Source organism: Mauremys reevesii, linkage group 25 (genome assembly GCF_016161935.1).
Source record: "Mauremys reevesii isolate NIE-2019 linkage group 25, ASM1616193v1, whole genome shotgun sequence".
NCBI lineage: Eukaryota > Metazoa > Chordata > Testudines > Geoemydidae > Mauremys > Mauremys reevesii.
The window spans coordinates 12,067,792-12,082,055 of record NC_052647.1 but is presented as its reverse complement, the minus strand read 5'-3'; the positions used below and the strand labels follow the sequence as shown (position 1 = coordinate 12,082,055).

Here is a 14,264-nt window from a genome sequence, read left to right as displayed (position 1 = left end):
GGGAGTGCGGCAGGGGTGCCCCCTCTCGGGCCAGCTGTACGCTCTGGCGATCGAGCCCTTCCTCTGTCTCCTCCGCGGCCCCTTTCGGCATGCGGCTTTGTGAACATGGGCAGAAGACTCAGGAGGAGCAGGGGCAGCCAGAGAGAAGCAGTGGTTTCCCCTTCAAAGCGCTGCTTCTCTCCAGCCAGCTGTGGGGCCGCGCGGTGCTCCTGCTGAGTCCTCTGGCTGCATTCCCTGTGCTCCTGCCACTGTGGTGCCACCTGCACCGCCCACCTGCTCCCGTGCCCCTGCTGTGCAGTCCCTCCCCCCCACGGCAGGTGCATTGGTGCTGAGCTGCCTGAGTACCTGGCCCTTGGGCATCCTGTTTGTGAGGGGGGGGGGACCCATGCCCAGGCACCCTGTGTTCACTGGTAAATCTGAGCTGTGCCGCCCAGCCGTGCTACTGGCACGGTGAGCTGAGGCTGTGGGGAAGGGGGCCAGCCAGGAGCTGGGCAGGACAGTCCCGTGGGCCATAGTTTGCCCATCTCTGTCCTAGAGCCTGCCGTGAAGGTCCCTGTGCAGGAAAGCACTTCTGGCTTCATTGCAGATGCTTTCCTGAGCTGGAGTCATTAGTGGGCAGAAGCAGGCATGAGCTGTGTTGCGTGGCGGGGAATCTGGCTTGAGGCAAACGCCCAGAGGAGAGCAGGCCCAGCCAGAGTCGGCTGATGTTAGGAAATGCTGGGAAAACTTTGTCTCCAAAGCTTTTCTCCCCAAGGCTGACACTTGTGCATAGGGTGACCAGCTAGCAACTGTGAAAAATCAGGCTGGGGTGGTGGGGTTTATAGGTTTCTTAGATAAGACACAACCCCTAATAGTGGTGTGGTCCTGGTAATATTGGAACATCTGGTCACCCTACTACACCCCAGCAGTAGCCCTCCCCTTCTACCCAATAAACCCCACCAGCAGCAAAAATCCCTCAGACAAATCAACCTTTACAAAAATTATCAGTGAAAAAAGCCCAGCCAGAACTTTCTCTCCCCTGCCCCCAAGAAGGGAGAAGTGGCCGAACCTCCATGAAATCTCCTAATGTCTTTGCTCCTGATTACATGGAAAGTGCCCGGAACCCAGGCTGAGGGGCAGCTGCATGAACATCCTGGGCTCCAGGAGAGAATGGCTAGAGAGCATCACTGGGAAAAAGGGGTAGAGCCAGGGACTCTATTAACAGTCCCAAACCTTTGTATGTGGATTTAAGATTGGCCACCTTCATTGATTGCTTAATTATTTGCTCCACTATCTTTCCAGGTACAGAAGTTAACATGAATTGTCCTTATTTCCTTCTATAGGGAGATATACGGTAACAAAAAAATAAAGGTGTCTTCATAAGGCGACATACACTAATATATGTGTGGGCTTCTATAAGGAGAAATGAGGTACTAAATGGGGAGCGCGTTCCATCTGAGGCAATACGGTACCCGATCTCCTCTAATACCGCCTCCGTCGGGTGGGGAGGGAAAGGAACAAAGAGACCAATAATAACGAGGGACACCCTGATTGACATTCTGATCACGAATCAGATAGGGCTTCTCTACAAATAGTACCCAACCTTTTCTCGAGAAGCCCGCCTCTCGCAACGAATTGGATGGTGTGGCAGAGTGGCAGAAATTCTGTCCAATGGGAGTAGGGCAGAGTGAATTTTTTTTTTGAGCGAGTGCCTCTTAGAGCGACAGTCTTCTCCTCCAATGAGAAACCAAAAAAAAAAAAATTGGGCGGGATCTAAAAGTACCGCCTTCCTCGACAGGTCATGAATGAACTCTATTGGTTGGAAGAAAAGAGTGACAGCATAAGAGACCAATAGTAATGCGGAAAGTAGGCGAGGGCCTCTAAACACCGCCCACTCAGATTGAATTACGGGCTGTATGGCCTCTCTATTGGTTAGACCCACAGGGTGACAGCCGTGTCGACCAATAGGATTCGCCGCAGACGGGCCTGGGCGGAGTGAAGAGCCGGGGGTGGCGCCGGAGCCGGATGAGGAGAGTCTGAGGGGAAGTTTGGCCGCTGCCGCCGAGAACCGTTTGAGGAGCCGCCGCCCGAGACGCGGGGAGCCCGGGCCCCGCGGCCGCCATGGGGAACCGGGGGATGGAGGACCTGATCCCGCTGGTGAACAAGCTGCAGGACGCGTTCAGCTCCATCGGGCAGAGCTGCCACCTCGACCTGCCGCAGATCGCCGTGGTGGGCGGCCAGAGCGCCGGCAAGAGCTCCGTGCTCGAGAACTTCGTGGGCCGGTGAGTCCCGGGCCTCCGGGGAGATATACGCAACCTGCGTAACTTGCCCCCTCCCTTCCCTTCGCACGCAATGGCAGGGATGCGACGTAGTTCGCCGGAGCTCCGTTGGTGAATACTTCGGGCGTGCGTACGCCGTTTGCGTAAATCGCTGTGATTAGAATGGCCGGGGTGCTACGCTGCTGGCGTAGTTGGGGTCTGTGAATCTCTCCGGCGGCCTTGCGCTAAGCGCGAGACCGCCTCGGCCCCCTTTGCGAATAGCGCCGGGGTGGGTTGTACGCCGATTGCGTTAGCGGAGCGCTCTCTGTGGTCTGGTACCCGCGGAGCCGTGCGCAGTTGGCGTAGGGCGCGCTGGTGGGTTTACCCCGGCGGCGTTAGCCGGGCCGCTTCTCGGTGGCTTGGGTGGAGCGCGCTTGGCCTGGGAGCCTTGCGTGGGCGCCGCGGTCCTTACGCCAATGGGTTAAACCGGGGTCTGTCCAAGGGGGGCGGGTGTCTCAGTGGACGCAGCTGGCGTAGATCGCTCTGTGAATAGCAGTGGAGCGTGGTAGTTCTGGGCTGGCTGAGGGGCGGGGGCTCTGGCCTGTCATCCCGGGCCCTGTGTGGCAGGAGGGCCCTGCCTGGGGGGGAGGGGGGCAGGAGCACTCCCTGGGCGCGTCCCCTCCCCTTAGGTGCCTGGTGCCCCCCCGTCCTGGGACACAGGGATGCCCCCCCCCGTTTGTCCCCCTGGCTGGGGCACCTCCCCCTATCCTGTCAGGGGGCCATGGACTCCCCTGGGCTGGCTCCTCCTGCCCAGGGAGCAGGACTCGGGTGTATGTGGTGGGAGATGTAGGATTCTGCTCACACCGAGCTGACCTGCACCCTGCTGGTTGGAGGACGGGGTGGGAGTTATCTGTGACTTAATGTGGGGCTCGCGCTGGGCCTGCCCCAGTCCCTCCTGAACCTTGGGAGCAGGGCTGAGGACGTTGGCCCCACTTGCTGTGGTCCCTGTGCCTGCTGAAGGGACAACTTTTCCTTAACCGCCTCCTTCTCCAGCTCCTGCAGCAGAAGCCGAGGTCTTGCCCACTTTGTATGTTCCTTAAAGACCCCACAGAGCTTTTCATAAGGTCCCAGGTACCACTCTCTTGCCTCTGTCCCCAGGCAGATCCCTTTCCGTCTCCACCCCCATTGTTATCCTTGTGTGCTGTATGTTACCCCAGAGAGAGAGAAGAGGGGTAATTCCTGTTTGTCTTGTGGTTAAGCCATCTCCCTTTCAAGACAATGGGATCCGGATTGGGGCCAGTAATTTGTAATGCCTGCTGGGATCCTTCATGATGCAAGAAGCTAGAGACGCATGATATGAGCGGAGTAGGCCATTTGGCATGGAGGATTATTCTAGTATCAGTCTTATATTCCTTCTTGGAGCATAAGGAATTCTTTAACCTTTGTAGTGGTAGGAGCCAGCACCCCGTTTGATATTACTGATTGTACAGTAAACAAATTTTCATGTATACCCTGAACACACTGGATCTGCATTATGGTACTGCATGGACTGTGTAATCTGAAGTGATGGTCCCCAGTTCAGTGATACTTTTCCAAACCACTGAGAAATGGAGCAGAGGTGGATTTTAGGAACTGCTGAAAATTGATCATGTGAAAAAGAGAGTGCATCTGTCTTCTGTAGTCAGGCTGGGTTTGGTCAGTGTTTTATTTCAATGGTCTAAAAATAACCTGGATTGCTAGAGTTAATTGCATTGTGCATCTGTGTTTTATTTGCATTGGTAGCTCAGGATCTGGAGTCAAGCTCTGTGTGGTACTTTAACTGAACAGCTTGGGTTGTTGTGTTACTGACTGGCACTTACCTTGCAGATTAGTTTGGCTAGATGTCAGTGTCTTTGAATTCCTTAGTCATTACCTGCAAGACACTTTTAACAATCATACAAGGATCTACAGGAGAACAAGTGTCTGAAGGGGGTGGAAGGAAGTCTTACGTCAAAGTAGCTGACAAGGTATCCTGAGAGCAGTTCTTAGTACAAGGCCTCTGGAAACTGGAACCTGTTCTTTTTAATAGTGTTCAACATGACTCTCTTAATTTACTCAAGTTAATCTTTGAAAACTCAGACTCAGCTTTAAGTCTATCTTCTTCTGTTACTATGGCAATAATGTCCAGTGGGCTCCGTTCAAATTGGGGTTGCTAGTGCGGTACACACACAGACCTGGAAACTATAAACCTGTATTGGAGTCATTAGGCTTCTGCATGGGACCCTCCTTCATGGATCTGGCTGCAGGATCTAGGAAGATTAAAACAGAGAGTTTACATTTGAAGACAAGACACAACAAGTGGGCTTGACAGACAAGGTGGGGAGATAGGGCGGAGGCTGAGATGATGGTGTCAAGGTAATGTGGTGACAGAGGGTAGCTACTGCACAAGTGGAGTTCAGAGTCCATTAGAGCTTTGGGTTTTTAAAGACTGGACTTACACCTGTCTCCATCTCTGGAGATGAATAGTAGCTTTTAATAATTTCTGCTTCTACAGTGCCTAACCCCTGTGACCCGGGGAACAAAGTCACTTCTTAGGACAAAAATTAGGTCTTACAAGGTGCTGTTTTGTCTTGCTAGAGTTATCTAAGTTTTCTATGTGTTTAATCTATGCCTTTTCTATAGCTTGTCCTAGCTTTAAAGGATGGTGGTGAAGGGCTGGTAACTAATGTGACTCTTGCTACTTATAGGATTTCTTTATAAATATACTACAAATTTAACCAACGGGGTGTGTATATAGAATCTGTGTCTCTAGCAGTGCCTCGTGATATTGGATGGTGGGTAGTTTCAATAAAGATCAGTGAGGCGCACTGGGAAGCAGCATGGTCCGGTGGATAAGACACTGAACGGGGAGTCAGGAATCCTGGGTTCTAGTTCTTCCTCTGCCACTGACCCGCTGGGTGACCTTGGGCAAGTCACTTTGTCATTTTACCTTCCTGCGGCTCTGTTCCCCTCCCACCCTTAGTCTTGTTTTTAAGGCCTTTTGGCAAGGATGGCTTCTTAATATGTCTATAAAGCACGCAGCATAGTGGGGGCCCCATTTGGGTTAAAGCAGATACTGTATTGGGTTCTTCTTGATACGTAGAGTATCTGACTGTGCCTAAAACTCTGTCCTGCAATTCCACCCCCACCTCCTCTGTAATGCTTGGGCTTGAGTACAAGTCGTGTCTTCATCATCTCTTTTCCAAAAAGCAGTGTTCTGTTTGACTCAGGCTGGGCTGTTTTCCTTATGTTTTTGGATGCTTTCGCCTCTTAATCACGACGATCTCAGACCAGTACTTTTATTTTTTCTGTTGGAAGGTCACATGGGGTTTTCCACTGTCTTGCTCCTGCAGTTGAATCTTTTCACTTATTTAAAATGTCCCTAGGTTGGTGGCAATATGTGCCCATATGTTTGAGATCAGACTTGGGGGGGCCTTGTGATGTGGCATCTGAGGCTTGGTCTTTCATTATCACATGGGCTTGAGCCACGTTCTGGGTTAGCAGCTTGCAAAGAGGTTTGTGGTAGGGGGGATTGGAAGCCTACTGCTTCCATCTTTATTACTTGCTAGGTTGGGTGACGGGCATGAGTGAGTGAGGTTTATAAAAGGCAGCTGGATCAATTAACGTCCAATTTTGTAAAACAAAACTTGCACCTGGGCTGATGCATTGCGCCAAGCTTTGTCACAATTGGGATCAACATGGTCAAGTTATTACCTCCTCAAAAGCTGCCAATGGATATACTGGCAGCTTGTAATTATAGTGACACTGCAAGCGCAGCACCATAATTAAAAAGCTTTGTTTCATGGCTTTTAAGCCTTCAACAAGGAATAATAGGGGTTCACCAAAATCTATAGAATCTTTCAATAACTGTCTGAATTAAATGTCTGAATTAGGCAGGTTTTACGTGAGGTGAAATCCTGTTTTTTTTAGTAACCTGGAATCTTCCAGTCAAATCTTGTATCTCTAACTTTATATTACAGTGGGGCCCTTGCGTTCATAATTGAGGGTAATTATTATTTCTTTGGTGAATTCTGCCTTCACTTGGTGTCCTCAGAGTAGTGTTTCAACACTCTGAGACACAAGACCAAGAAGATTCTCCCTGTGTGGTAATAACAGTGGCATGGTAACTTCCACTTTTTGCTTTCATACGACAAAACTAGAAAAGCATTTGGGACAAAATTAAAAGAGAATGTAGATCTAAATACATATCTTTGTAATAGTGCTAGTTGATTATAGCAACTGCTTTGCAGTAGGGTTCAGAATAAAGGATGAATAGCCCTGAAACAGTTAACCCAGCATTAAGGTTGTAAGATATTCAAGACTGGGACTATCTGCTTGTATCGTGGCGCCATGCTTACCACGATGTGTTACAACAATACAAATGTTTACCAAGTTCCATGTTCTAATTCTGTATCGAATGAAGGCTGTACACTTACTTGGAGATAGACCTGGATTCGTCTACTTTGGGACGGATCTAATATTTTGTGTGTGAGAGAGTGGGAGCTGGATGTTGGACAGTTCAGGCTTTTCGGAACAAATGCTGACTCCATTGTGCAGGGTGCTGTACATTGAATAAAAAGATGGTCCCTGCCTCAAAGAGCTTCCAATCTAGGCATAAGACGAAATGACCGGTGGATACAGACGGACTAATGGGCGAGGTAAAAGGAAACAAGACCGTATGGGTCAATGTGGAAGCAGTACACTCAGCAGACCAGCAGCTTAACTGTTAAGTCTTTGGAGGCATCACAACAAAGCAGAGTTTGAAACAGGCCAACGAGGGAGCTTTGTACATTTGTGAGGGGCAGCTGGGGAGAATACATGAAGGGGCTTGTTTGAAAACGTAACAAGTGGGTGCTGGGATCTTGGCCAGTCAGAGATGGGAGTTGACATCTAGTGAATGAGAGATTAGGCATAAATGCCTTGCAAGTGAAGCCAAGCAGCCTGTTTGATGCAGTAGAGATGGGGGGAGCCATTGGAGGGTTGCAGGGAGAACCATGCTGCATAAAATTTGTTGTAGATAGTGACCTAACAAGCTTAAGGTAAGGTGGGTGAGGTGATATCTTCTTTGACCAGTTTCTTTTGGGGAGAGGCGAGCGTTGAGCTTGCACAGAGCTGTTCTTCTGGTCCACACAGCTACAACAACACTGCATACAGGCTTAAGGTAAATCGTTCGTTTCCATGCAGTGGGCCAGAACCTATGAACTCTTAAGCACCTGCTTAATTTTACTTGCAGGAGTAGTCCCATTTCTGTCAAGAGGACTGCTTGTATGTGTAAAATTAAACTGATGCAGGTTCTGGCCCTAATGGTGATGAGTGTCTTAAAAGAACCTGACTAGAAAACCAAACATCTCCCCTCTTTAAGAGCCCCATGGGCTTTGAGTTTTATTTGCAACACTTAATGGAAATTTAAGTCATTTCTATGTAAATAGTCTTTGTTTGGGTGTTTGTTAATGTGGATAAATGTAAAGTAATGCACATTGGAAAAAATAACCCCAACTATACATACAACATGATGGGGGCTAATTTAGCTACAACGAGTCGGGAAAAAGATCTTGGAGTCATCGTGGATAGTTCTCTGAAGATGTCCACGCAGTGTGCAGAGGCGGTCAAAAAAGCAAACAGGATGTTAGGAATCATTAAAAAGGGGATAGAGAATAAGACTGAGAATATATTAGTGCCCTTATATAAATCCATGGTACGCCCACATCTCGAATACTGTGTACAGATGTGGTCTCCTCACCTCAAAAAAGAGATTCTAGCACTAGAAAAGGTTCAGAAAAGGGCAACTAAAATGATTAGGGGTTTGGAGAGGGTCCCATATGAGGAGAGATTAAAGAGGCTAGGACTCTTCAGCTTGGAAAAGAGAAGACTAAGGGGGGATATGATAGAGGTATATAAAATCATGAGTGATGTTGAGAAAGTGGATAAGGAAAAGTTATTTACTTGTTCCCGTAATACAAGAACTAGGGGTCACCAAATGAAATTAATAGGCAGCAGGTTTAAAACAAATAAAAGGAAGTCCTTCTTCACGCAGCGCACAGTCAACTTGTGGAACTCCTTACCTGAGGAGGTTGTGAAGGCTTGGACTATAACAATGTTTAAAAGGGAACTGGATAAATTCATGGTGGCTAAGTCCATAAATGGCTATTAGCCAGGATGGGTAAGAATGGTGTCCCTAGCCTCTGTTCGTCAGAGGACGGAGATGGATGGCAGGAGAGAGATCACTTGATCATTGCCTGTTAGGTTCACTCCCTCTGGGGCACCTGGCATTGGCCACTGTCGGTAGACAGGATACTGGGCTAGATGGACCTTTGGTCTGACCCAGTACGGCCGTTCTTATGTAACATCTCTGGGGGATATTTGCAATCCAAACAGAATAGCACTGGGCTGATGCATGAAAACAAGGGGGTGAAATAGTCCAGTCTTGTTTGTTGGTAAGCTTGTGGGAGCTGAGTGAAGAGTTGAAATGTGAGTGATGCCAACAGAGAAAAGGAAATCATTATTATTTTGGAAACAGCTTTTCAGTCTGCTTTTCCGTGGCTCTCACCATGGCACATTGGAGTAATGGCTAATGTTAGTAATACAGGGAATTATTTTGATCAGTTTCCGTCTAACACATTACCGGCTTTGTTTACAAAAATTTCCATCCTTTTTGTATTATGAAACTACTGACTCTCTTGCCTATACATGGAAATATTTGATGCTGGTAAATAACCCTTTAAGATTTTTGTTTGCTCTATCATACTGGTCTGGTTTAATAGTCGTACGGTAACAAATTGGAGGGCCAGCTAATGTGTGGGCTGTAAATTATTGCCTAGGAAGTGTCATTAATGGCTGAGCAATTTCAGTATCCTGTCCCCAGATGCGTCAGAGGAAGGGGCAAGATTCTCCAGTGACACCACTACATCTCAGGCTACCTTAAGTTCAGAGTTGCCTTAATTAGCTAGGCACAGAGAAATCCTGAGAAATGCCAGGAAAAACTGCCACTTTCTAGCAGTAATGAGAGGGAACATTTCAGGTCTGCTTCCCTTGACAGCAGCGCGTGTTCCCAGGCTGTAATGGCAACTGAGCTCCAGTACTTCCTGTTGAGAAAGCAGGAGTATGCTTTGCATTACCTGCTGGGGTTAGTCACAAGCCTTGAGGTTTCTTTAGCCTATTGGGCAAAGATAATGGGGTGGAGAGTTGGGGAGGGGTGGCACAGTGAGGGGTTTTGGATCCTTGTGACATCAGTTAATTATTCAAAATCAATTTTGATATATTTGTTTTGTGATAGAGCCTAGAGGCCTCAATTAAATTGGGATCCCGTAGTGCTGAGCACAGTGCAGACACAGGAAAACAGCCCGTGCTCTGAAATTCTCAGTCTGAATAGATGAGACAAAGGAAGGTTTATGAGCCCCGTTTTACCAATGGGGAAATGGAAGCGTTGACAAAATGACTTGTCCAAGGTCATGTAAAGAGGCTGTAGCAGAGCAGAAACTGAGCTCAGATGTTCAGGGTCCCAGTGTATGTGTGCTAATGATTTTAATGAGATGCAGGGATTAAAATGTATTCAGGGTGAAGCTATTTTGCCCTTAATACCCACTGAAAAAGATGCAAGGGGAAACAGTAGTGGCTGCTCTTGCCAATCATAATGCACTTCTCAATAGAGATGAGTCATTTCAACCCTCTTATGGAGAGAAACGTAAGAGGAAATATAAAGTGGTGCATTAAAATTGCGTTACTAGCAGTATTCTAACCCAGCCTGTTGATGTCACAAACGAAATGTGCATTGACTAATCCATCTTTGGAACCCTTATAGTGTCAGGACAAATGTGCTAAATGCTCTGAGTCTCCCACTGACCCTGCAGTGACTCTGCCAGTGACAGCCTGACAAATGGACGTGTAAAAGACATTTCAATCTACATAAAATTTGACCATTGACTTGTAGTGGGTCCTTGGCTCACTGGGCCCGAGGATCACAATGGAGTCATTGTGAGCCACACAGTTGGGAGGTCTGTGCATTGACATTTGGTTCCTCGACTGTATTGTCAATGTGGCCATTATATCTTGTTCATAACATGTTATCAATACTGTTAGTGGTTGTAAATAAAACATTAATGAAACCAGGAAGGCTGCAGATGAGGTTTCTCAGCAACTTTAAATATCTCAATTCTGGTGAAATGCAGCAGCAGTTGTGCTTCTGAACAGCTCTGTCCTCACCCCTGCCTGCATCCTGCAATCTCTAGTAAAACACTTGCAGTCCACCATTAATTGTGAAATGTTGGAGCAATAGCAGTGAGCTTTGGAGGAAATGGATCAGATAGGCAACAAATAAATCTGTATTCATAAATCTAGCCTAAGGTAGAGAGAAACACAACTTCCAGAACATGCTGATAGAATATTACAGCTTCTGTTAGATGGAAAGTTCATGTTTCAGGGTAGGATAAAGATACAAATGACCAGTTCTTATGTCAAGTTGCTGGGTAGTAATACTAACAAACGGTCTGAAATCAATAGCGTGTGTAGTGTGAGTTGTCTTGCTGGATTTTAGTGAGCCCATTGAGATGCAGCTCGGTGCATCTGAATTATGGCTCTGTCCAAATGGCTCAAGATTTTACTACTAGGCCAGGGAAGTAGTGAATGGTAACCTGTGGTCTCAGGTGCATGAGGAAAAATAGAACTTGGAGTATCCATGGCAGAGGAGCGAGCTGGCTTGAGAGAGAGCCGCAGAGAAGAGTGAAGTAACTAAGAATAAAGTGAGCACCTTTCAGTGACGCGCTTCCATCTCGAGCATGTTAGACTGTTCCCACCATATCTAGCCATCCGTTCCTCTGGCCAGGATATGGCGTTATGAACTTCGTTCTAAGTCTGAGCAACTGCTAGCTGAGGCTCTCCAAGCACTTTACAGATATTAATGAGATCCCTCCCCTCCCCTCCCCCTTTGGGAGGGATGTGTTATCCCAGCTGTGGAGTGAGTTCTGCCAGGAACTGTTTGTGTTTGTACCACACGTGGTACAACAGGGCCAGTCCTGACTGGGGCCTTTGGGTGTGATCAGAGTCGCAGAGGTAAAGTGACTTGTCCAAAGCCACCCAGCAAGTCTGCCATTGTGGGGGGTGGAGGAGGAAGCCCCTCTTTGCTTTGTTTGAGGAAGAGCAGGCGTGGAGCCCTTAGGAAGAATCTGCCAAGATAAACAGCATTCCAGGAAGATTTAACCTCTAATAGAAGGAGACCAGTGCAGGGAAGCCACAGAGCCATGAGCCTGACAAGTGCAAGCAAGACCTTCCAAGTGGTGAAATACAAAGAGACTTGAGGCTAGGGAGCTGACTTGAAGGGCCTTTGCTAATGGAGATGGTGCAAGTAACAGAAGGGTATTAAATGGCATCCTGCTTGCTTCAGAAAGTGGACCTCTGCCCTTTCAGTCTAGCTAAGTAAGCTAGATTGTCTGCTAATGGGTAAGCTGGAGGCAGGTTAGCAGGTGCAGAGCAGCAAAAAAGGAAGTCTTGTGTGCTATGGCAGTGTCTTGAAAAGACAAGGTGAGTCTTTTCTTGAACCAACTTCAGTTTGCTTTTGGAATACACTTTTCACATGCTCAACCCCTGGCTGCCAATAGCTCTCCCAGAACTGGCCATTCCAGTTCCTGCCTCACTGTACAACTGAGCCATTTGAAATGGGGAAAGGACCTTTGCGTAGGGTCCTAGTCCCCTTTGATGCGTCTTCTGAACCGAAGTTTCTCATGGATAAGAAGACTCCCATTTATGCTGCCCACAAGATAAGGGTGTCTGACCCGAAGTGAATGTGGCAACACCCTTCAGTTGTAAAACGCCCACACCCTGCCATTCATGGACACCACTTGGGAACGGACTGGCTTCAGTACCACACAAAGGTTGGCCCATGTCTCATTTGCTGCATAGGCGTTCCCTCTCTCTCTCAATAAAGTAATCTCTTGTTAAACAGCGGACACGTAATCTCCCTTGTAGCTTTACATTCAAATAGTACGTCACCCTGCATTCTCCTGCAGGAACAAACCGTGTTCACCTTTGACCCTGAGACTTAAGGGCAAACAAGTCTGTGCTGTTTGGCCTGATTCCTTTAGCCCTGTGTGAAATGAACATGCAGCAGGAATCTGGGTTCTGTTTCCTGCCTCTGCCCTTGACTCACAGTGCAACTGCACTGCGGTCCCACTTCCCTTGTCACTGGGGTTGTGAGCACTAAGTATTGTAAAGTGTAAAGTCGTGTGTGTACTGGTGCTAGTCAACCCGAGGGAAGGCTAGACAAAAATCCGGGGAAGGGCAGCTCGTTGTGTTAATAGCCTCTGCTTTGCTGCACTGTAACAGATGACTATGGGATTGTAAAGAGTTAACCGTTGATAGAGAATTGGGTGTGCATGCTGCTTTAGTCTAAAAGAGCAAGGTCCATGCACAAAGGATCTTAAAATAGAGCTCAAACTGAACTTCAGTTATGTAGGGGAGGGAAGTCATTTCCATGGGCACTGAAGGCAAATGTCACGAAATGGGGAGGCTTTGTAAAGATAAAGCCCCCCATGAAATCTCGGAAGGTTGCCCTGGAGAACTTGGGTGACTCTGAGTTGAGGCTGGATTATGCAGCCTGCTCAGGGGTCACCTTTTAGAAAAACAAAACAAACATGGGTTATAAGAAACCTTTTGGTCTCCTAGTTACAGCACACAGACGTGCAAGCTGGCTATTTCTCCCCCACCCCCGCCAGTAGAAGTAGCCTGTACTTTTTATCTTGGGCCTTCCCTGTGCCCCAACTTATTAACTGGGCAAGTAGTGCACAGGCCTTAAGGTGGTTCTGGGCCATCCTAGCCTCTCCCGTTTAGTTCATAGCATGATTTAATCATGGTGTGGACAGAACCTAAGGTTTCTAGAATTGTATTTCAAGGCTTCCTCTACACTGCTTCTAATTCAGCTTGCCCAGCCACTGTTGATGGGGCCCAGACATTGAACCCGCGAGGAAAACACCCTTTTAAAAGAACATTCACTTCCTAATTAGAAAAATGGACCAGAACAGCCTTAGAGAGAAACGCCAGAAAAACTCCAAGGGTTGGTCCAAGCAGCCCCATGACCAATACTGGTACTTCAATCATCTCTGTGCGCTCTGGGCCCAGACAGAGAACATGCCACTGCAGTTCCAAACCGTTTTAAAATGGTACTTGGAATGGCTTCTGCTGATGCGGATCTGGATGCCAGCAGCCATGTTCACGCTCCTTCTGAACAGAATGTTCTCACTGATGTACCTTGGTGTTCTGTCCCCAGGTTATTGGGGCCCTAGAAGTGCCGTGGAAGTGCGTCATGTTTTGAGATCAGGCCCTGAACTGGACAGTATAATGTAATTCCAGCAGTTCCTGGTGAAAGGGCGAGAGGCAAACAGAACAGGGAATAGGTTATTGAGAGACGTGGTCTTATTTTATCACCCATATTTAAGATGGGTTTTAACAAACCGGTCAGGTCTCTAGCAGTGACCATGAGATGGTTGAGTTCAGGATCCTCACGGAAGGAAGGAAGGAGAGTAATAAAATACAGACCCTGGACTTCAGAAAAGCAGACTTTGACTCCCTCAGGGAACTGAAGGGCAGGATCCCCTGGGAGGCTGATATGAGGGGGAAAGGAGTCCAGGAGAGCTGGCTGCATTTTAAAGAAACCTTACTGAGGGCGCAGGAACAAACCATCTCGATGTGCAGAAAGAATAGCAAATATGGCAGGCGACCAGCTTGGCTTAACAGTGAAATCTTCAGTGAGCTTAAATACAAAAAGGAAGTTTACAAGAAGTGGAAACTTGGACAGATGACTAGGGAGGAGTATAAAAATAAATATTGCTCGAGCATGCAGGGGTGTAATCAGGAAAGCCAAAACACAACTGGAGTTGCAGCTAGCAAGGGATGTGAAGGGCAACAAGAAGGGTTTCTACAGGTATATTAGCAACAAGAAAAAGGTCAGGGAAAGTGTGGGGCACTTAATGAATGGGGGAGGCAACCTAGTGACATGATGTGGAAAAAGCTGAAGTGCTCAAT

General features: G+C 47.7%; 1 protein-coding gene across 12 annotated transcripts in view; it reads left to right on the top strand.

The window, feature by feature from the left end:
* The first annotated feature begins 1,971 nt into the window (after nt 1-1,971).
* The window catches only part of DNM2 (dynamin 2), a 61,785-nt gene continuing 49,492 nt past the window's right edge, over nt 1,972-14,264 (top strand). For 3 of the 12 annotated variants that reach the window (XM_039514839.1, XM_039514836.1, XM_039514835.1), the window contains exon 1: nt 1,974-2,261. In XM_039514839.1, the coding sequence (XP_039370773.1) occupies nt 2,101-2,261 (161 nt within the window). In that variant the 5' untranslated portion in view covers nt 1,974-2,100. Of the gene's footprint in view, nt 2,262-14,264 lie in introns of all 12 variants that reach the window. The other 9 variants (XM_039514833.1, XM_039514832.1, XM_039514830.1 and 6 more) reach the window with 5 other exon arrangements.